This window comes from Tetrao urogallus (genome assembly GCF_951394365.1).
Source record: "Tetrao urogallus genome assembly, chromosome: 1".
In the NCBI taxonomy this organism is placed as follows: Eukaryota; Metazoa; Chordata; class Aves; order Galliformes; family Phasianidae; genus Tetrao; species Tetrao urogallus.
In genome coordinates, this window is record NC_136813.1 from 147,311,981 (window position 1) to 147,334,794 (window position 22,814).

The following is a 22,814-nucleotide window of genomic DNA, read 5'->3' on the forward strand; positions in this document are numbered from 1 at the left end:
TCAGAATTTCTAATAGGGATCTTTGCATCTTTACATGAGAGCATTGAGAACAGGCAGTCCTGAAATATGATGTTAATGTTTGCTGTTCTACACAGCTATTTTTAATATCCCAGATTCAGGTTTTTTCAATATTTGCAACTCTGTTTTTCATATCCCCTCTATGTTCCTTCTGGAAAAGAGAGGGGAAAGTCAGAGTATTTGAGAAAGCACTCATTTAACTTGCCTAAAGTATGGGAGTCTGCAGGGAGAGGAAATCAAGTTGTCACCCTGAAATAGGAACGAAACCACGTGATGGTTGCACTGTAAAAAGATTAAGGAAAATGCCTGTTTATTACAGTCAATCCTAGTCCTTTCAGATAACAAACCTATTAAAGAATTTCTAGGTAGGCTAACTGCTTTTTTGGTATTTTAGAAAATGGAAGAAAACAGAAGGTAAGGCATATGTTGTGTTAAGAGAAATTCTGAGATTGAAGGTGTGATGCCACTTAGGCACTGACAGCTGCAGTGGTCATAACTTAAAATGTCTTTGCATATACTAAAATCACAAAATCAAAATTCCACTGCCACTGTGGCATGGAACAGCGCTGCTCAAAAATCAAACAATGTTTTGAAAGATTTCTTGGCTGTTTTACAAATTATCTCTCTCATCTCTAACTGCTACAAACCATAAAGCTATGTTTCTACATATGTCTATGTCTATTTAATGTATTTATGGTACATGTCCTTTTGAATGCTGTCCACAGTATCGTCCTGGCATTACCAGGAACAAAGAATGTAAGACATTTAAAAACACAAAGAAGCCCACCTGATTTAACGGGTTTGATGATTTACATTCAGTTCAGTGTCATTCCCTTTTTTTTCTTACCACAAACCATTATGGGTTTGTATCCAGAGATGAAATCAATGTGCTGAATTCTTTGCTTCAGTAGCCATTAGACTTCATCCGTGCTTAACCCTGCCATTAAATAGTGCTGCTTAAATTCATTTTTCTTTATTAAGATAATTAAAATAACTGTTTACAAATCCTCTGCTTGGACTTGCAGTTTGGTTGGGTGGTAAGCTGATGGGTTTACTGAGTAATGTTTTGAACCTCGCTATGTTCATAAAACCTTTCTGAATTTGCTGGCTACTGCATGCATCTGCTGCACTGATGTTTCTATCCTGATCTTCCATACTGTTCTTCAACAGCTTTCTGGATGATCTTTTCAATTAGAGCACAGTCTTGAGATTTTATTTTCCGAAGAAGAATTATGTAACGTTTGTACTGAGTCATATTTGCCATCTGCTGATCCAACGACATAAATAATCCAAATTCCTTAAAAACTGCATTTTCCTGTGTCTGCTTCTAGTCTCAATATTCACAAATGTGCAGGTCTGTGCATGCACTCCTGCCTTACAATCAGCTCTTCACAGAACACTGGCATCTCTTCAGTGGTTCTTAGCAGCTGTGAGGAAGTTTTCCCATGCAGAGGATGCAGAGGATACACGTGAGAAGGTATTCATCAGGTGATACATGAGACCGAATAGAACATAAAAGACAAAGCTGAAATAGAAGGAAATTGTAGCTATTGCAACAAAGTACATCACAAAACTTCCAAACAGAAGAAAGCAGGAGTACTCTTAGTTTATGGCTAGCCTTTTTAGAACTAGTTAATGAACTCAAATGGCTGGTAACAAGATACAGAACTTTCTGCTTCAGCTTCAAGTCAGCGTTTTCCACTGTGACTCTGCTGTTACCAAGGTCTTCAGCTGCAAATCCCAATTCATGTGGTTACACATGTATTTATTCAAAACTAAACTTTACCGAAACACTTTTAGATCTCAGAATCACTCCTTAAGACTGAGATTTACATCAGGCTGCTTCAATCAGAAAGGCCATAGTGACAGTGTCTGCACCTGGCTTTACGTCAGTGCTCAATTACGTGTCCTTACAACAACCCTGGAGAAGGCAGCATTTTGCATTCTGGAAATACCAAACTATGTAAAATACATTTTCCATTGTTTTGGTGCTGTGGACAACTATATTGGAAAAACAGGTTTCCAAGGTGAGATTTTTTTTTCTCTTTATTCTTGAGAGATTTTTTATATTAGGTAAAAAAAGTACACGAAAATGGGCTTTCTCCATTGATTTGGGGGTACTCTAGTTCTGAAGTAATGAACACTCGCTCTGAAAATGTCACATTGAGATCCTGCCTACCATAATGGCATTTTGCCGGTGCTGTGTGTGCAGTAAATGGGAGAATGCCACGAATCTCAGTGGGGCGACAGGGCAGGGTCTTATTTGCGTGTTGTACCTACTGAGCTCCCTGTATGAATTGTTATCAGGGCCGCGGGGCTGCAATAGGAGAGTACAGTATCAAATGGCACATTAAACAAGGATGTGCACACGGGCAGGCGGGCATGGAATACAGTCAGCATAGCTTATAGGGAATGTAAGCTGGAAGGATGAGTGATTCTGGTGCCGGGAAGGAATCGAACCATTCGAGGTTACACGTGTGAGCCCGTAACCTCCCCCGGAGCGCCAGAAAAAGGGCTAAGCGGCTCTGACACCGAACGGACCGAGCTGCGCTCTTTATTCTTTGCAACGCTAACAAGCTGCGATGCTGCGGCTGGATCCGCCTTAGCGGTCCCGTCTGCCTGATTCGCCAACAGCCCCACTTTGTGCCTCGCCTCAGCAGGGCCCGGATTTTCCTTTTTGTCGACACGGCACAGCGGGCTCCTCCATGTTCCGCCCGGGGTTACATTCCCGCTCGGAAGATCTCCCAACGCACCCACACCCGCGGTGCCGCCCCGCCTCAGCCCCCCTTCACATCCCGCTCCCCCCGCCCGCTCCTCTCCTCTCCTCTCCTCTCATCCCGCCTGCCCACCCTGTCCCTCCCTTCCCGTTCCGCAGCGCGAGGCGGCGCCACCTCCCCGCCGCTCCCCGGGGCCACCTGCGGCCGCCTGGGCCGCGGGCTCCGCACCTGGCGGGGCCGAGGGGCAGGCGGACGGGCAGCTCTCTCCGCACGCGCAGCCCCGCACCGCAGTGGAACGCGCGAAGGGCGAGCGGGGCGGAGCGGGGCGGCCGAGGGCTGGGGCTGGAGGAGGGGGCACGCGGCCCGGGCAGCCACTGAGCGCGCACCGGGCGCGTCTCCCCAGCAACGGGCCCGGCTCCCCGGAGCCGCGCCGCCTCCCCCGTTCCACCCTTCACTTCCCTTCCCTTCTTTTCCCTCGCCCGCCTGAGGGTCGCCGTCCACCCGCCCCGCCCCGCCCCGCTCCGCCCAGACACGGGCGCGGGGGCCGCCCGCTGCCCTCCGCCCCGCTCTCCAGGCCGAGGCTCGGGGTGCGCGGATGGGAGCGGGGGGGAGGCTCCTGCTCGGCCTGGCTCCCCCCCTCCTTCCACTCCACACTCCACCCAGCAATGATCCAGTGAAACTAGGAGGAGGTGATTCTCCTCCTCCCTCCCGCTGCTGCTCCCGCTGCTCCGGAGGGGACTGCAGGAATCCACGCTCCGCTCCCAGGCAGCGCGGCGGGGGGAGCGGGGGCCGCGCGGTCCCCGGCCATGGGCAAGGACCAGGAGCTGCTGGAGGCCGCCCGCACGGGGAATGTGGCTCTGGTGGAGAAACTCCTGTCTGGGAGGAAAGGAGGGATCCTGGGCAGTGGATCCGGAGCTATTCCCTTGTCCAGCTTGCTGAGGTAGGGGCACCATTCCCCGCCAGGCGCTGGGGCTTTCGCTGCTCTTCCTCACCATCACCATCGCCGCTCTCATTCTCATCCCCATCCCCGTACCCTCATAGTAAGAATAAATGGTTCACTCTAGCCAAGTACCACCGTGCTTAAAGTCACAGGCAGGCATTTTATTTACACAGCGGTACAAAATCCTCGCCTTCAATGCGTCAGTCAGGCACTTGTGCCTTCTGTTGCTCGCTGCGGTTCAGAACTTGCATTTCGATTGCCGGGCTGAAATGCACGATAATCCCCTTTTGGTATTTCATCTCCAAACGACTACTCTCAGTCACGGGTGGAAGCGTTCATTGCAGAAGCGGGGATGCGTTGCATGTGGGGAATGCTGCGTGGAACGCTGCCGCGTCGCCCCACACCCTCACCACAGTTGCTCCCTCACTTGCTGAAGAAATTAGGCATGCCATAGTAATGAGCCTACAACACAAAGAAAGGAACCTTCTCTCTGTCGAGGCAGACAGGCGTGAAACTTACGGAGCAGGTTAGGTAACAGCAGGGTTAGTTTCGAGGTACCTCGATAGAGTGGAGTGAAACTGGGTTACTGGCCGTGCTGGTGGAGGGACTTAACTTTCATCATCAGTCATGTCAAGGAGCCTATAGCACGGCTTCGGCGTGAAGTTTCATCATGCTCTTCATGAGAGCATTATCACACACAGGCATTCATGGCACTTGTCACTATTCATGGAGGTCTGCAGCCTGCAGCCGTCAGCTGGTGTTTTGTACCACGCTGGCCGTAGCAGGAAGGCAAAATGAGCTGAAGCACTGTGTACCTAGAAACTTGAATGAATTGTTAATTCTTTTATTTGTGAAAGAAAGAAAAGGCCTGGAGAAATGGAAATCGCTTGCATGAAAGCATGTTTTTCCTTGTATTGTCAGTATGTCCTTGTCATTATATTTATATTGTTTAAATATTCCCTATTACAGGAAATTTAGGTGAGCGTCCAAATTATAGTTGTGTGAATTCTATTGTAAGTCTTTGTATTTTGAAAATGGTTTTGGAGCTGTAAACAGCATCAGGGTAGTCATAGTTTACCAAAGTTCACTGTTGCCCCAGTCCAACCACTCATTGAGCTGTTGTTTAATTACTCACCTGCTGACCACAATCAAAGCACGCCATGCAATTGTTTCTTGTGCTGTGCCTGAATGTGCAGTTTAGCAGGCGATATGTCAGATAATTGGTGGAATTTAAAATATAAGGCTTTGTGAAATGTGATGGCCATTTTTGGCAACAGCAGAAGGAAGTTCACTTCAGTACAATGATTAGCCATTTATCATCCAGTTCTACTGCACGATTTGTGTAGTGGCTTTCTTCAGGGCTAGCACCTGTGCTGTGTTCTTACACTGTTACTTTCATGTTGTAGATCCAAAGTTCTGTATAACCAGAGGGAATGCATTTGCTTGCGTTTTTATCTTTTTATTAAACAAGTGTTTCACTTTGTGTATACAGAACCCATTAGCCATGTGTTTTGTATATACAAATGGGTTGTGGCAATTGTAGTTTGCCATTCAGAATGCAAGTTTTTCACATTGTAAACTCAATTGTATTCTGTTTCTGGAAGAGCACTTCATTCTACTTATTTTTAAGCTAAAACATGCATTGTTTTACTTATGCTGTTTCTTACTAGTTGTGTAAGGGATATTTATGGCTTTTGTAAGCATAAAATATCTAGAGTAAGTATTTAGCATTCGGCTGCTAAAATATTTCTGATTTTGAAGAAGTTATTTCAATACATTTAAGAAGAAGTCAGTAATAGTTTGATGCATAAACATTTCACAATATAACACGCTATTGAACATAAAGCTTTTTAGAGGGAATATTAATAATTGCATTAATTTATTAATTTCACCAGGAATGCTCAAAGTAGCTACTGAGTAGCTATAGAACATATTTTCAAGCAAAAATTAAATGTGATAGGTATTTTAACATATCCTTTTTTTTTTTTTTTTCCTTTTTGGAGATGTTATATGATCTAGTTCATGCCAGTAATTATGGATTAGGTCCAGAATAACATGCGATGTTAAGACAAAAATGTAGGATTGTATCTTGGTAGAGAACTCCTGAAAACAATAGAAGATACAGAAAGGGAGTCATACTGACTTTCTGGTCTGATTCAGGAGAACAACACTTAACTGAAAATTGTAAAGTTTTGAGGAGCTGTATATAAAATCTTGAACTTGAGGGTAGGGGGATCTGAAGATTATTAATGGAAAACAACTTGCAGTAGCTTTCTTAGTAACCATGCTACTGTTTTTCCATTTTGTTAGACTGAAAAGTGCTTATGCAGAAGTGCTTTTGAAATGTATCAGATAAAGTGATAGAAAAATTTTAGGGACATACTTTTCTTCTTTTTATAGACTCCTTAGGAGTTATTGTGTTTGACAGAGTCTTCCAGTGTTTCATTGACTGTAATTGTTCCTTTCCTACAATGGTGCCCCTGAAAGGCCCATGTTGCTGTTTCTCCTTTTGGCAGTGCTGTTTCTAGCACTGGACTGGGAGTGTTCAAGTCCTTCAGCATCCATGTGGACCAATACTGTCCTACTGTGGGACTTCCCTTCAACTTTCTTCTAAGGATAAAACTCAGTTTATGTGGCTGAACCTTCCATGGCATGGTGCCTTTGTGGAAATTTGCTTTGCAGTAATTATGTACCTTATGAATGAAATCTAATATTCATGAATCAACAAATGCGGATTGATTGTTATCTGAACTGAGGAAGAAGCTATCCAAATTCTCATCTTCTATTTACATTTTTATAACTTTTTTTTCTCTTTTCCTGACTCTTAGCAAATTTTATGGCACTTGGGGGAAAAATAGGGCAAGCCTTTTAATGGTTGTTTTATGGCTGAATATATTCATTGATGTTAACTGCGTAGTAAATTGTCTTACTTTTAAAGGGCTGACTTCTAACTTAAAAGTCATCATACTGAATTATGGCAATAGTTCAGGAAAACAACACTGTCCAGCAAGGCTATTTAAGCACACACAAGTAAATGAATGAATTCCTGTGTGGACTCGAGCGCATGTTTAAAACAGAGTACTTGCAAAATGCGTAAGAATAGTGTATGCTTAATTAAGAGGTCATACGCACCCAGATACCTATAATGGATAGTATGTAGGACTTAGTGCCCTAATTAATTTGTCTGAAGGAATGACAACAAATCAGTGATGTTTGACTGTGTGGACCATGTAACTGCCTTCAGTTCAGGAGATGTGCTGGAAAGCCCCTTAACACAGAATCATGGAATCGCAGGAGTTGGAAGGGACCTCAAGAGATCATTGAGTCCAACCCCTGCTAAAGCAGGTGCCCTGCAATGGTTTGCACAGGCAGGCATCCAGGCATGTCTTCCAAATCTCTACAGAAGAAGACTCCTCCACCACATCTCTGGGCAACCTGTGCCAGTGCTCCCTCACCCTTATCATAAAAATGTTCTTCCACATGTTAATGTGGAACTTCCTGTGTTCAAGTTTTAGGCCATTGCTCCTTGTCCTGCTGCTACACTCCACTGAAAAGAGCCTGGCCACGTCCATTTGCCCCTCACCACCCTGCAGATATGTATAACTTTCATACTTTCCGGAATGCAAAGACTGTATAGCGAGGGTGAATTGTTCATATGCAGAAGTTGACAAAAAGCATTGCAGTATATTGGAGTGAGTAAAATTTTCAGGAAACACTTCTCATAGAGTAACTTAATTGCTTAATCCATAGCTGATTAGTTGATAAAGCCTAGGTATTTAGTTGCATTTTACATAGTTTCTGAATCATCTGTGTGAACTGAGAGACTTGACAAAGATCCAGATCCTCTGGAGATCCAGCTGGATTCCAGGTGGGATAGACGAGGACATCTAAGGTGTGTTACACACGAATGCATAGGCTGCAGTTGGCAACCCAGCTCAGTAGTTCAGGCCTGGGATTTGTTCTTTAACTATGAAAAAATGATATTTTGAGACACCTCAGAACCCATTCCGAGTTAGGAGGCCAAAGTGCAAGGGAATTTTCTGTTTCTTCTGAGATTCTTCTTCCTGGGAATGTCATGCATTAGTGTATTAACTATGTTTCACGTTCTTTTTTTCAGAATAGAAGAGCTTTTAGGGCTGTAACAGAGGAGAATTTTCACTAATTTTTAAATTATTTCACTGTTTTTTATATCAGTATCACAGTATGAACCTGAAAACTTGAGAGTGAAATCCCACAGTCCTTCTAACTGAATATCTCACTCAGTTCCTGTATCCCAAGCCCTTAAATGCACAGTAAATTACTTACCACACGAAATATATCGTGTAAAGCGTTTCTAATAAAACCAGCATTTTTTTCTGTATATTAGTTTGATTATCTGCATACACATAACAGTTGTATTGACCAACCTATTTTTCATTATTGGGTAGAGATAGGCTTAATTTCCTTCAAAGTGTTTTGGAAAAAATAACTTTATAGGTTTTCATAAATCTCTAAGCCCTTGTGTCATTTTGCAGCATGCAGTCACATACAACCTTTTCTGCCTTACTGGTACGTTATAGCCTAAAGAAAAAAAATGGGTAGTTCTTGATTAAATGCTAATCTTTAGCGTTTTTAAACTCACTATTGTAAAGAAACATTGGATTTTTAGCAAGACTGAGGCATAGAATATGAATTACTATGTGAATTGGCACAGAGTTGTTGGGAAGGGTGAGTTGGCCCCTTTTTGCTCTTTGTTGGCTCTTGCCATTACACAGCATGGGTGGGTGAAGCAGCCTGCATGGAGCTGTTTTTTCCCCTTCTCCACTTGGCAAGCTGTGGCAGGGAATGGCTCCCTTCTTTGCTTGTCCTTAGTGCAGCTACGCCATGTATATGCCTGGCCCAGGATATTTCTTCTCTCAAGTATAAGAAACCCAGCAAGCAGATTGTCAGTCTGCAAGCCGCAATCTGTTTCCTCATCTGTTTCTCCGAGCAGTGTCTTGCTCGCAGCAAAGCCATAGTTTAGCCTGATGGCCTTGGCGCATGTTGAGAACGCACGGATCAACTTCTGTCCTTATGCAGAGCCCTGTGATTTGTTCAAGTTCCTGTGACAAATCAGATCACACTTAAAAACTGCTTGTAGAGCAGAAAGTGTTTAAAAAATAAAATATTTGACAAAGCTTTGGTTAAAATATTAACAAAGATGGTTCCCCTCCCCCTCCCACACACATTTTAAGTTATGTAAATGGATCATCTTATCAACAAAAATGAAGGCACTAGTTCTGTTCTTCTTTACAAATATCATTGTCTGAAGGAAAAGAAAAAAAAAGCTTTGGTTTATGAAGGAATTATATTACATAGAGATTTCAGTAGCAGGTTTCTAAGCTTACATACTTCAGTTTTAGTCTCACTTTTGTGTTAGAAGATATTTAATCCAGATAATCAGTGCCGATAACAAACTGGTAAGCATTTGTTACCTGTATGTCAATGGGGCATTCATTTGTTCTATGTTTATGTCTAATTTTAGTTACACTTCTTTTAATTAATATCTAGAGGTGTGTTTGTACCAGTGTTCCAAGCGGAGACCAACATGTCCAGATTTCCATATTACCTCTTCTATCCTGAGCAGGATATTAAGTCTTTTTGGAACATATTTCATTTTTCTTCCTTTTGGCGTTCAGTATGAAATACGAATTAATGACCATTGCAATGCTTAGGATATAGTGCTTAGTATTATGAGAGCGATTGCTACGTTGATTCTGCATGTTTGTCAAATGTATGGGCTTCTGCTAAACCTTCATTTTGTTATTTTCCACCTTTTTTAGATTTGTTTTTATTCTTATTTCTGATAAAAATGCTTTCAATCAGAATTTAGACTAACTTATATCTACAAGGTTCCTTTAATTTTCTTCACAAGTTTGAAATATTCACCATATGTAAGGTAGCAATATGGACAGTTTTTAGGACATCTGGTAGAAATCTCATTGTTAAGACAAAGCAGTTCATGGTTTCTGTAATTAATCTTCCCTAGGAACTCAACATGACCCTGGATTCACAGCTTTGCAGTTAGTGTCTGTTCATAAACTCCTCACTTCTTAATCCACATTTTATTTCCTGAGTATTGTTCAAGTTTCCATTCCACTAATATTCTGAAGTCTGTTAGACCAAATATCAAAAATGAACAGCAACAACTGCAGAGCTAATATGAAATCTACCGTGGTCATATTACATGCCAATGGAAAGAATCGGGGTATGGGATGTGGTAGTGCTAGGAAAACTGCTGGAGTTGCTGATGGAATTGGGGAGTACTAATAAGAGAACTTTCACAAGCAGTTTCAGGAGAAGTTAAGGAAGAAAAAAATAAAGGAAAGCCGAAGCATCTGTAAATTGAAAGAACTCTTTAGAAAATGGTTAATTTCTAATTCTGTAGTAGACCATAAAAATGCATTTTGACCTCCATCTTGTTTTTCCTCTCAGTTGTTTGGTAGTTCAATAGATTTAATGCTGCATTATACATTTTTGAAGCTGATATGGCATTGCTGGTTTTAAGAGTTAGTGTGTTAGAACTAAGAGGGAAAATAAAATAGAACAATGAAGAATGATGTATTCTGAAAGGTCTTCTATCTTATGAATTGTCAGTGTTGGAAATGTGATGATGAGCAAAATACGGATGCTTTCAAGACAAGCATTTTCACAGTAAGTGCACCAGTGGGCAAGAACATATCAGCGTTTTTTAAATTCTGCAGGTAGATCCTGTTCTTTGTCTCAGTTTCAGTTCATATGGGTATTCATAGGTGAGCTATCAAGAAAATGCTTGTAGCGCTAGGCCATTTTTTATTGCCCTGACATGGACACTAGTTGAAGCAGCTAGTTGAAGCAGCCTATAAATTTGCTTTAATTCATAGTACCAGTATATAATCCCTAAGAGACCATACTGTTCAGAGTGCAATTACACTCCCTTTCCTCCAGCAAGTTAAGTTTGCTGTCCTGGGGAATTGGTATATACAAGAGTTCCACAGGTGGAGAATTCCATTCTGCCATGGGAGTTTTCTGCTGGCTGCTTCTAATCAGAGTACACATCCTAACTATTTTTATTATTTCAAGATAAAATATTTTTATGTTACATACATAAGACATAATTAGTGGTATTAATTCCTGCCTACCAATATGATGTTTTCATGTATGTAGATCCTTTGGGGAAGCAGGGAATACATTTTGTTTGAACTTAATAGCCTTTCTATGAAGATTTTTATTACTTTTTAATTACTTTTTTTCCTGATTATAGTATTTTCAGTATGATCATTTTGCATTTTAAAAGTGATATAACTACTCTTCTGTACCGAAATTAATGTCTGTAATTCTAATTACAGACATCTAAATACTAATGTCTGTATTTCTAATAACGTATATCTGTCTATCATAATGAAGGTTCTGAGATCTTTATTTCCATTGGGTTGTGCTTCTATTAGAATTATTTTACAGTTTTCCATCTAAGGTACATATATTTTCTAAAGAAAGAAGAAATACTAAAAATGACATTTTGAGTGCATTTTGGTTCTGGTTTAAAATACCTAGTGGTAGCTTTGTTTCTGTAGGTATTGATGTCTGCACTAAGTTCCTGTTAAAGCCGATGTAAATCTGGTTAATACAGTTATGGAGTATACAGAGTAATTCAGCTCACTCCAAATTTTATATAGAATGATTTTGTTTCCAGCAAGAACCCATCCCTAATTTTAGTATAATAATAGGTAAAATATTTCAGTGAAGAACAGAAAAAGAACAATTTTAATAGAAGGTATACGTAGAATGTATATGTAGGAGACTACTTTAATAGCTAAGTTAAACCAAAAATATTGGGTAGAATTTCTTTATTTTATAGTTGCTTTAGATTAATTCTGAAATAGTAGGCATTAGCTACCCTGTAGATGATCACCTGACCCGAAGGCAGAATCAAGTGCTGGACGGTTCAAGTTGGATATAAATAAGAAAAAAAACAACATAAAGTGTGTGTCCAGTGTGAAGATGATAAAGCTAATGGGTGATCCTAGCGCTTCCTTCACCTGAGAGTTTGAAGGGTGTAAAAAAAGTTGGGCTGAGTTCTTGGGAATGTGTATTGACAGGACAGGAAGCATCAGGCAGCAGCTGCCACATAGAAAGTTCTATGTGGATAGTGGGAAAAGCTGGATTGGTGTGAGGATGGTCCAACCTGGGAAAAGTTGTTCGATGAGTTTTGTGGTATCGCTGTCCTTGGAAATATCCAGGCTCCTGGGCAGTGGTATTTGGTTGGCCTTGCTGATAGAGAGGGGGTGGTCCTTGTGAGGCTTAATTTTTCTGTGATGTCATATTACAGCCATATACAGTGTAATACACCACATACCAGGTCTAAAGTGTTACAGTTTGTTGACCTTAAATTACCCTTGCACACTGTTAATACAAACCCTTTCCTTTACTTTTGGAATCTGAATTCTTGATGACAGTAAACCTGACAATGTTATTCCACTGTGTCAGCACCTTTAATTCTTTTAAGAATAGAAAACAGAATTTTCTCCTTGCGCTGTTGAGAGGAGGGAACCTGAACTTGGAAAGTGGACTATTGGGAAGAATGAATGACCTCATTGGCTGCATTCATTGATGTGGTGGAAGAGTTTTGAGTCAATTACGTGTTCATTTACTATCTCTTCTGTAGTCTGGGACCTATTTTACTCTGCCTAAGCTTTTCGTGTTCAGCTTACTGTTTTATGCTTCAGCTGGACAATGTTTTTATGAATTTTTCCCCTCTGTCCCATTAGCCATTACAAAAGGTATTATTATTGTATTTAGCCTTTGAGTTTACACACTAATAACTTTTTTTCTCCTGTAGGTGATGGATGTGTGTTTTTTTTATTTTCCTAACCCTCAGATGACTGCTGAAATAAGTCTTAAGTTGAACATTGTGTGTAGTGTTACCAAATGAGAAGAGTCCAGTAAAGAGATGTTTTTTAGAGAAGGTAAAATGATTGGGAATAACTGCTGGAATAGCTGTTTTCCATCTGCAAATTGCCTGAATTTCAGATCTTTGAAATAACTTTCTAGTCAGTTTGTTACTGGTAGTTCTAAGAGTTTAAGATCTTCCATACTTACTTGTTGACTTGTCTGGGTCATTGTTTACTATTTGTAGTTTTCACTAGGTAAGAGTAGTGAATCTGTGTATATAGATTATTTTTGCAGATTAAAACCCCAACATATTAGTATTTGCAGTTTGACCCCAGAATCTCCAGTAAGTCATTGATAAGGTTTCCTAAAAAACATAATTTACTCTTATTTTTAGTTATCAGTTTTCTCAAGTAATTATTTATCTACTTCCATATCCTCCTTGTCATCTGTGTAGCTAATTTCTCAGATTATGTTCATAAGTAATTTGCAATCACTCTGCTTCCTATTTTGCGCACATTTATTGCAGAGCAGTGTCTTGCATAACCAAGTGGTCTATGATTTGTCAGGGAACTTCTCACATAATGTGCTCAAGTAAATATTCACAGAACCAAATATATATACCAAATGCAGAAATAAAACCTATGGTTTGTAGTATAGATATATGTTAGAAATCTGCTGTATATACCATCAGTCATTCTGTTACTTTTAAGTGAAAGAGGTTGGCTGAGGTTGTTGGGAATAGAGGTCTGTTAAGTTTTGCCAAGATGACACCACGTGGTGGCATTTCATGAGTTTTAGGCTGCTGCTTTAGAAAATTTGACATACCTGAAAGTATGTAGCAAATCAATCATTCTGAAGTTGCTAATGGTAAAAATAAGGTTGCCTGTGCAGTTTATATTTAACCCTCTGAATAATAATATTATGTATTTTTAATGACACAGTCACATATTCTTATTCCACAAGGTCCATACCTTAGTTGCAGCCAAGGACAGACAGTGCTCAGTGAATCAGTAGTTATTTGATATTTTTTATCCTTGCTATTCAGTGTTTACCCCCGAGCCGTACGTACTGCACACTATTCAAGCTCTTCTGTAGAAAAACAATTATTAATTTTTCTCCTTGGTTTTCCAGTGTTGTCACTCTACTATTTGACTGCTTCACAACGTTAATGCATTGTTTCCACAGTAATTCTGAAACTGACATGTATATAGATGTTTAAATATTTATTGAATGTCTTGTCCCTGTATTTAATGGCTATAGCGGCTTTTTCTTCTGTGCATTTGTTCAGTTGGTCTTTGAAAAAAACGCAAATTTCTTGAATTCATAGTATCCCCCAGCAAGGGTTTCACATCTTAATGATTATGTGAAGAATGTTCCCTATAAGTTATGTGGCATTTCATTTATTGGAAAGGTATAAAGACAGATTCACATATTCAGTGGTTTGTTTTTGGAGCACAGACATGGATAGATTCCGTTTCTGTGCAGTGTTAAACTGCTGTTCGTGTTCTTTGCTATTTAATTCCAGTACACCTTTTAGTATCTTTGATTTACAAAAAGAAAACAGTTCTTATCAGTCTGTTACAGAGCCTCCAATCATCCCAAGACCAGCATTCTTTACACAAAGAAAAACAGTATGGAATAATGGAATTTTTAAAAGCATGACTCTATACACATGCATAAACAAGGTGAATTAACACCAGCACTTTCATCCTTGCCTTTACTACCTCAATAATTTTTAATACACACTGCTGCCTAATATATTTATCTGTTGACTATAGGTTTAAACTATCTTTGTGGTGATCAACAGAAAGTATTGGATTTGAAGATTTCTCTATTGACTTATAAATATTACAACTCCTGATATATATTCCATATGTTTATGAAGAATTATGAGAGATCCAGGACCCTGAAGAATATTTCTTTTCATTTTGGCATATCTAAAAATGCACATTTGAAAGATTCCTGCTATATTGCCTGAAACAAGAAAGGTGAATTTAAGAAAATCAATCTTTTAATTGTTGAAAAGAATTTGTGAAGATGGAAGTGAAATAGCTGTGTATAGGATAGAACTGGTTCTGTTTTGTGAGGGAAACTTATTGAAGAGACAACAAAGTCATTCACCAGTGAGGTGGGAGGTGTATTATTTCCTTGCTTAACACCAGCTGATCATAATTAATAAATTACTTTTGGAATATCAGCTTTACAGTAGATAAAGTCCATCCTGGTTACTGGTACTTAGCATGTTGGTAAGAAAGAGTATTTAGATCTAGGTGCAGATTTTGAAGAAAATCCTGGAGAAACAATGAGATACTCATTGTGATACCATTATTTGACCTCTTCTAAATCCCAAAAAGCTGGTTATGGGGAGCAGGTTGAGATTTGGGCATCACTCGGGTATAAGGGTGGTCTAATGAGATGGAGAGATGGGGTCATGAACAGTGCATAGGGACCCTCACAGGCTAAGATTCGCTTTTTTTCCAGTCATTATGTTTTAGATCACGTATGCCTATTTAATTAAAAAACAAACAAAAAAACCAAACTTCTAGAAAGGCAAATTTAACTTGAAAAGTTGCAAGTATGTACTAAAAGGACGATCACTTTAATGCCTTCTTCACCTCAAGATTTAAAGTAATGAGTGTTCAGTAGGCTTAAAGTCTCAGATGTTTAGCCAAGTGATCATTATGTATATATTTTACACCTGCTTTTACATTTAATAAGCCATGGCATAATGAAGTGCCCCTAAAGAATATTAGTTTATTTTGGGATATTTTCTTCTCCTCTCCAAGAGAGCCGAGTGCCAAAATCTTCACATGAGATGGAAATGCATTGCAGTTGGTTTAATGATACTGCAGTCTTTTGTTCTTTAAATTATATTTTATTTTTTAAATATACTAATACTGCTAAAATGGGGGCAGTCAGCTCAAGAAGGCCATTTAACTTTGCTCGTACTATAATTTTACCTTTCATTTAAATTAAAAAAATGTATCCTGCTGAAGTGACTAGTTAATTTGAGATTTCGAATTGTTAATGTATGGACAGTATAATTTATGCTGACATTTTAAAGCATGGAAAAGCATTTTCATATTTTTATAGATATTTCTTGTTACATCTAATGTAGTGTAAGATAATAGTTTAAAATAATTAAATTTTTGCTGAAGGATCTGGGAATCTGTATAAGTAAGGGGCTGTCAGCAAAGAACAAACAACTCCACCCCCATTTACTCCGTCCTCCCCAGAAATACTCCAGAATACTTCTAGTTCATTAACTTATAGGGGAAAATTGAAACATTTTCTATTAATTCCTATATTTGTCCTTATTGAATGTGTCTCATACATACAGAAGAAGAATCTTTAGCTTGTATTCCTCACTTACTCATAGGGGATCATTGACTTCTGAAGTTAGTGTTTAGAAATGATTTTCCCTTGGTTGTGGGGATTTTGTTTGTTTGGGGTTTTTTTAAAATACTGTTTCTCACACAGTATCAGTTATTCCTCTTAAATCAGAACAAAATTGAGCCAGTTTTAAGATGTGGTCTGACTATAATGGCAATAACTGGTAGTCAAGGTGTTGATGAAGATTGACTAGTATTTGTTGTTAGTTTGCAAAACAAACCTGGAGTTGACTGTAATTACACAATCTTGTCACTCCTCTGATTAAACCTGAGGTGTATGAGAACTCAGAAACTTAGTAGCAGTTACAACAAAATATCCTTGATACAGGAATTATGTTCTCCAAAATTATTTAAGAGTACAGATGAGAATGTCAGAAAAACAGTAGCAGCAACAAAAATCTTGTGATGCAAATGCATAACTGCTTTTGCTTTTTTATTTTTTATTTTTTTAATTTTTTTTAGTCACCAGATGAACCATTTCAATATTTGCTTCTCATTTTCTTGCTTTAAAGCTCTACAGGCTGTAACAGTGTACAGACTCAGGAAATAAGTTTTGAGAAAAGCAAGCGAGGTTGCTAAGAAATGTTTGCTGAACAGCCAAGAAAGCATTCTCTCTGTGAGGCTACCTGCCTTAGCCATTAACCTCTAGGGAATAAATCAGCTAACTATCATAAATGACAAACAATTGTTTTTCCTTCTTTCAGTAACAAAGTACTGTGTTCATTGTTGTTGTTTTTTTTTTCCTGATTTCTTCCTTCCCCAATATTTGCCTGTCTTTCCTTTATCTTATTGTGATAACCAGCTCAGAAAAAAAAAAAAAGTAAAGTGGAACAATTTAGAAGGTGAAAGTGAAGGATCCTGCAGTTCCCATCAAGGCCAGGGTGCCCAATATGAAAAGGAGTTAAGCTAACGCTTTGAGAGATTGGAGAAGACACTGAATTTGACAAAAGCATGGAAAAAGAACAGAATTCATTGGGAAGGCTGAAAGAACTGATGGTGCTTGGCAAAAGTGAGAAGATTTTGAAGATAGGATTGAGGCAGGGCAAAATCACTTGCTGGAGTGAGACATAGAGATCCACCTTCAGTACTTCCTGAAAGACTGATGAACACTATGAAGTGGCAAGTAAATGTAGTTATAATGACAAGAAAAGACAGAAGTGGTTGGATATTGTGGGGTTTTTTACCCAACAGACTTGTAGCTTGCAGGAATGAATCTGCCAGGCTGCTTGGAAAAGTGCCAAAGCCAAAACCACCATCTCTGAAAGAAGGCAGCGGGAAGGAGCTGAGTTCCTTTGTGGCATTTCTGTTTAAATGTGTTCTTGTGTAAAAAACAAAAAATGTAAAACTCAAGGGAGTCAGACAGCAGGCCTCAGGATTACTCTTTAAAGGATGGAGCCAGAATGTCTAGACCTCTTTGGAAGGAAGTATAATGCTTCAGAGCTGATCTTCAATTCATAGTAGCTCAGTTTTCAGATCTCCTTTGAAAATATGGCTTTCTGAAATGCCACAAGATGTCACCATTTCTGGATGAGTTTCTAATTAACTCTAAAGAGGAATTAAGAACAAATATTCCAGGAGGTCATCTCATGGCGCATGTCTTTCTCCGCGTTTCACTTGACCTGTGAGATGCTGTGGCTTTTCAGTAGTACCAGCAACCACCATGCAACATGCATCATTACAGTCTCCTGGGATTCTTAAAAAAGTCCAGAACACAACTGAGATTCCTGGACTGGGAAAAAAAAACAAAACGGTTAAACTGGGAATTCATTGCATTCCTGAAAAGGATCTTCGTTTATATTTAGGTTTTTGGACAGAAAGCAATCTGTGTATCATATTCATTCCAGAGAACCAGCTAATTGCAATATCACACTTGTCAAGAATCAGAGGAGGCTCCTCCTTTAGAATACAGCAGATGCTACTTTCCAGAGCAGCTGGATTGACACTCACATAGGGAGTTGTCAAGAACCATTTAAACAGTGCAGATTTATTGGGCAGCAAAGGGGCTGTCCTGTCCCTGGTAGCATTGTTCAGTGCATTTTTCTACTCAAACACAGTTTTAGTCACATACCCTAACATTCAGATCATTACAGACAGATGTGCTATAGTTTTGATGATAGATCTCTTTCCTTCTGCAACTCTCTTAGGGCCCATTCTTGTGTACTTATACAATAACATGAATGATAAAAATATTTGTTTTTCATTTCAAGTTGGTATTTAAAACTTTCATGGTGAATTTATGAAGAATTAGTTTCTTTCTGAAGTGTTTTCAATCTAGTTTTGGTACGCATCCTGCGAAGAGTTTTTAGCTAGACATGCAAATGCTGAAAAAAACTGTGAACAGATGCACTGAACTAAGATGAGTGATTTGAATTGTGCCTTGAGAATTGTCAAAAAAGGAAAAATGACCTGACTTTAACTTCTTGTCTGAAATACAAACTCTCTTTTAACTTGGTATTGTGCTACTGTGCTGAAGTTAGCCACGTTTAATAGAATATCTGGTTGTTTTTTTCCTTACCATATTGATTGCTTGGTGTTTGAACAGTTTATTTTTGGACAGTAAGTGTATGCTCTGAATAGCAATGATTATGTCCAAAGTTAAGTTTTCCATGCACCTCTTAAAACTGATTCTTAGGCTTATGCTGTTATGTATCTTTAGCATAACAGCTCATCGCTTGCACACCTAAGCATTATAGTTCACATTTCAGTCATATTTATTTTTTATTTTATGATACATTTTTTCTTTTTTTTTTTTTTTTTTTTTTTTTTTTTTCACAGTAATATTTTGCTTATTTGTTTCTGGCCAACACTCTTAATCCAGCTTCCCTTAAAACTAATAGTTCTTTGTTTCAACCGCAATGTATTCAGTAACTAGATGCTGAATGTATTAATAATACTGTGTAACTGGGTATTACTGCTTCCATTTGTGCTAAATATTGCACAGATCAAATTATGGTAGTGCATTGATTGTTAATTATTTTTTTTTATTTGAAACACTATCAGGTTGCATTTATGTGTTTCACTGTTAATCAATACTGAGCTAGCCTATCAGTTTCTCAGTTAAGAAAGGATTTTCCACTACATCTTAAATATCTTCTGTAAATAATTACCTTTCTCACTTTATCATCACTTACTTCTCTGTTTAGGGATGCTACTTAAATGCTACTGAGACAGGGTTTGGTATTCCCATCCTGCAGAAAATAATTCAAGCAGAAACAATCATAGTGAAAAATGATTAATTTGAGCGTTGTCTTGCCTATAGGAGAAATCTTTTCAAATCTGGAGAGGAGTGCAGCCACAGTTATGTAGCTGTGTGTCCATTTTGTGAATTTTTACTTCAGTGAAAAGAGCAAGTTCTTTTCCTTGGTAGCATGCATTCTTCAAATGATACAATGATGTTGAATCTGTCCTTACCGCTCACCCACAACTTGTTTCAAGAAAGTAGAAATGTCTCTTTATATATCTTTGGGCTTGCATGAATGTATGACATAGCTATGAAGAGCAGCTAAGCCTACTGGAACAGGTACTACAATTAAATAGGGATTTTAAAATTTATTTTTTATTTTTTGTTAATAAGCCAGTTTTATTGGAGAATTACCATTTCCCCCCCACTGATTTGCACATGTTTTTATGATATTTATAGTGATATCAGTTTCTCCACAAAGAGAAGAGAGAATCGAGAACAGTAGTGCAGACTCAAGTTCGAGACTCTTATTTGTTACTATTCCAAGATAGCTAACCACTGATTTACCCTGTCCACTCTTTTTCTCCGGTCCAAAGTCTATGTATAATTACATATTCAATACATATATTCAAAAAGTTTCAGAAATACTTAATGCATGTAAGATTTTTGTTTTTATTGTCAAGACACTTGCTTGGAAAACAGGACTCAGATGAAAGATAGCTTGAATGCTCCTATCATAATCCATCAGTCTTAAATTTTACATTCTGTTATTTCTTTTTCAAAGAAGTAGAAACACCCCCGCCTCACCCCCCCAAAAAACACCAAAAGAAAATCAAAACAAAACCACACCAAAGCAAAAAACAACAAACAAGAAGAAAAAAGTCCCAAAATTTCAGAATGAATCTTAGTTTTAGTTTCACATAAAACAGTGGAATTATCAAAAACTCAAAAAAGGCAAGAGGAAGAACGCATGTTTGAAATGGACTTACAGTTTTCTTTTTTCTGGGACATGGACTTCAAAGAAATACAGAACTGAACTTCTCTAAGTATTGGGACTTTATAGACTTAATAAGAACTTCACAGTTACACTCCTGTCAATCTTAGATTTGGTTTTTTTAAACACCAAACAAAACGTAAACTGTCTCTTTTAGATAGATATTGTAAGTCCATGGTAAAGTTCCCTATTTGTGTAATAACTCATCATTTGATGTAATTCCTATTCATATATATGGCTTCTCACTAAACTTATTTTTGGGGAAAAATATTTACTAAATAAATAATCATAGAAATATGATTTACAGCAGATAGGCCTCTCAAGTACCTGTCATTTTCATTCTCTCTCCTACTCTGTCCCTATCCTTTACCCCAGGTGTGTTTCTCCATTCATCTCTCTTTTCATCCATATGTACATTTGAGACCCCACCCAAGTCTCTAACTCTTCCTCTCTCCCCCTGTCCCTCCATTAATGTCTCTCTGCCTGCCTGGTTTCCTCTCTTTACTGGTTTGAATCATAAAGAGAATCACCTGAAACAAAATAATACAAGAGAACAAATGAGGAAGCATTGTTTGTTGAGCTGGAAATAATTTGATGGAAGAATGTAGTGAGAAGGAGTAGAGATATGGAAAGAGAAAATAATGTCTTAGAAAACAGATTGGTATTCCTCTTGAGGATGAGCCAATGACAAGTATGATCTAAATAGGCCAAAGTCATCCATAATCCCATCTAACATTGAAAAGAAAGAGAGTGAAGTAGAGGAAAAGGCATGTTTTATTTGGAGTATGGAAATATGCTTGTGATTTATTTTCTTTTCTAAACAGGGATGACTGAGAAATAGCAAATATCCAATAAATAGCAAATAGCAAACATTTACGAAAAGGGCTTAAGATCAGAATGTCTGATATATTTTCAGAGATAATGTAGATGACAAGTATAAGTGATAAGAAACAAATTGTGACTAGGGATTACTGACAGTAAAGAGAAAACAAGCTTTGGATTCACAAGCATTTGATTGACTCAAGTGATATTACTGGATTGTGTTGGATGGGTATCACATGATCAGAAATGGCTTTTTTTAATGTATTGTAAACGAAAGAACACTCAGGTACTTCAGATTTACAATAGAGCTGCTTTGGAATAAGCATGAAGAATAAGACTGTTTAAAGTACGATTTTTTTTTAGAAAAGCAGGAAGAGTGGGGAAAAAACAGCGTCTGAGTGATTTAGAATCATAGAATCATAGAATCATAGAATCACTAAGGTTGGAAAAGACCTAAAAGATCACCCAGTCCAACCGTTCACCTATTCCCAATAGCTCTTACTAAACCATGTCCCTCAACGCAACATCCAGTCTTTCCTTGAACACCCCCAGGGTCGGTGATTCCACCACCTTCCTGGGCAGTCCATTCCAGTGCCTGACCACCCTTTCTGAAAAGTAATACTTCCTCATGTCCAGCCTGAATTTCCCCTGGCGTAGCTTGATCATAGGATCAAAGATAATGCATTCATAAACATGAGCTGAATTAGTATTGTAAAGTTGTATTTGTGCTCTTAACTTTCCAGTGTGTAAGTTATGTATGAAGATTTTAGTGAAATAAAGGAGTTATTTGTTGTGATTTAACCTGGTAGGCAGCTAAATACCATGAGCCATTCTCTCACTTTTGCTCTCCCAGATGGGTTGAAAGATGGAATTGGAAATGAAGAAGAGCTTGTGGGTTGAGATAAAAACTTACTACTAAGACAGAAGAGGAAAATGGAAACAAAAATGCAATGTATATATTTATATATTTATACATTTATACATTTATACATGTATATATTTATATATTTATATCCACAGTGCAATTATTTACTACCTGCCAGTCAACACCCAGCTGACAACTCAAGGCTTCACTGTCACTGACTGATGCCCAGCAGCCTCTGAGCAGTGGCTGCCCCCTCGTCAACACACTATAGCTTTATGTCTTTCTCCTGCCCCATGCCATCATGGCAGATGCTCTACCCTGCCAAGAGGCTCAGCCCAGCCCCAGGTGTGCTCCCATCACTCAGCAACAACCAGAACATCAGTTTGCTATTAATGCTGTTGTGGCTGAAAACAGGACAATTCCATAACCAAGTAGTACAGAAGTAATTTGAGAAATTCTAAAATAATACTATTGAGTTCTCAGAAGATCATACATAAAAGCACATGAAAACTTGTGTGTTAAAACCCTGCTATTTTAAGAAAAAGAAATTAACAAAATGATATTCAGTTCCATGAGACTTGCAAAGAAGAGTTTGGAGCAGCAAGAAAAAAATTAAGCTTGTGATTTTCATGGCTAACACAACTAGGAAGATGCCATGAAATGTGTTGAAAGAGTAGGAAAGGGGAGGAATGCACACATACTGAGTGCAGTCCTACTCTGTGAGAGAGAGAGATAAGAAAATACATACATCAAATGAAAGATTAAATATTTCAGTAGCTGAAGTTAATTTTATTGGTTTGACTAGTTATTTTGGAAAAGGAATGGGAGAACACTTCCACGACATTAAGCACTATTTTTCTAGAATCCACCTTATAAGCATGCTACAGGTACTTTTTATTACAATCTTGCTACTGTACAGGTAACGTGTTCCAAGTGGAGAATTAATTTCAATACATTGTACTTTCAGTTCATAATTTAGAAATATCTTGACTAAGA

The 22,814-nt window shown here is 38.5% G+C and overlaps 1 protein-coding gene across 5 annotated transcripts in view; it reads left to right on the forward strand.

Moving 5' to 3' along the window:
* Positions 1 to 3,541: 3,541 nt before the first annotated feature.
* Positions 3,542 to 22,814, forward strand: part of ANKS1B (ankyrin repeat and sterile alpha motif domain containing 1B) — a gene marked incomplete at both ends in the record, with an annotated part of 401,710 nt that continues 382,437 nt past the window's right edge. For all 5 annotated transcript variants that reach the window (XM_079549707.1, XM_079549711.1, XM_079549708.1 and 2 more), the window contains one exon: positions 3,542 to 3,675. In XM_079549707.1, the coding sequence (XP_079405833.1) occupies positions 3,542 to 3,675 (134 nt within the window). The remainder of the gene's footprint in view (positions 3,676 to 22,814) is intronic.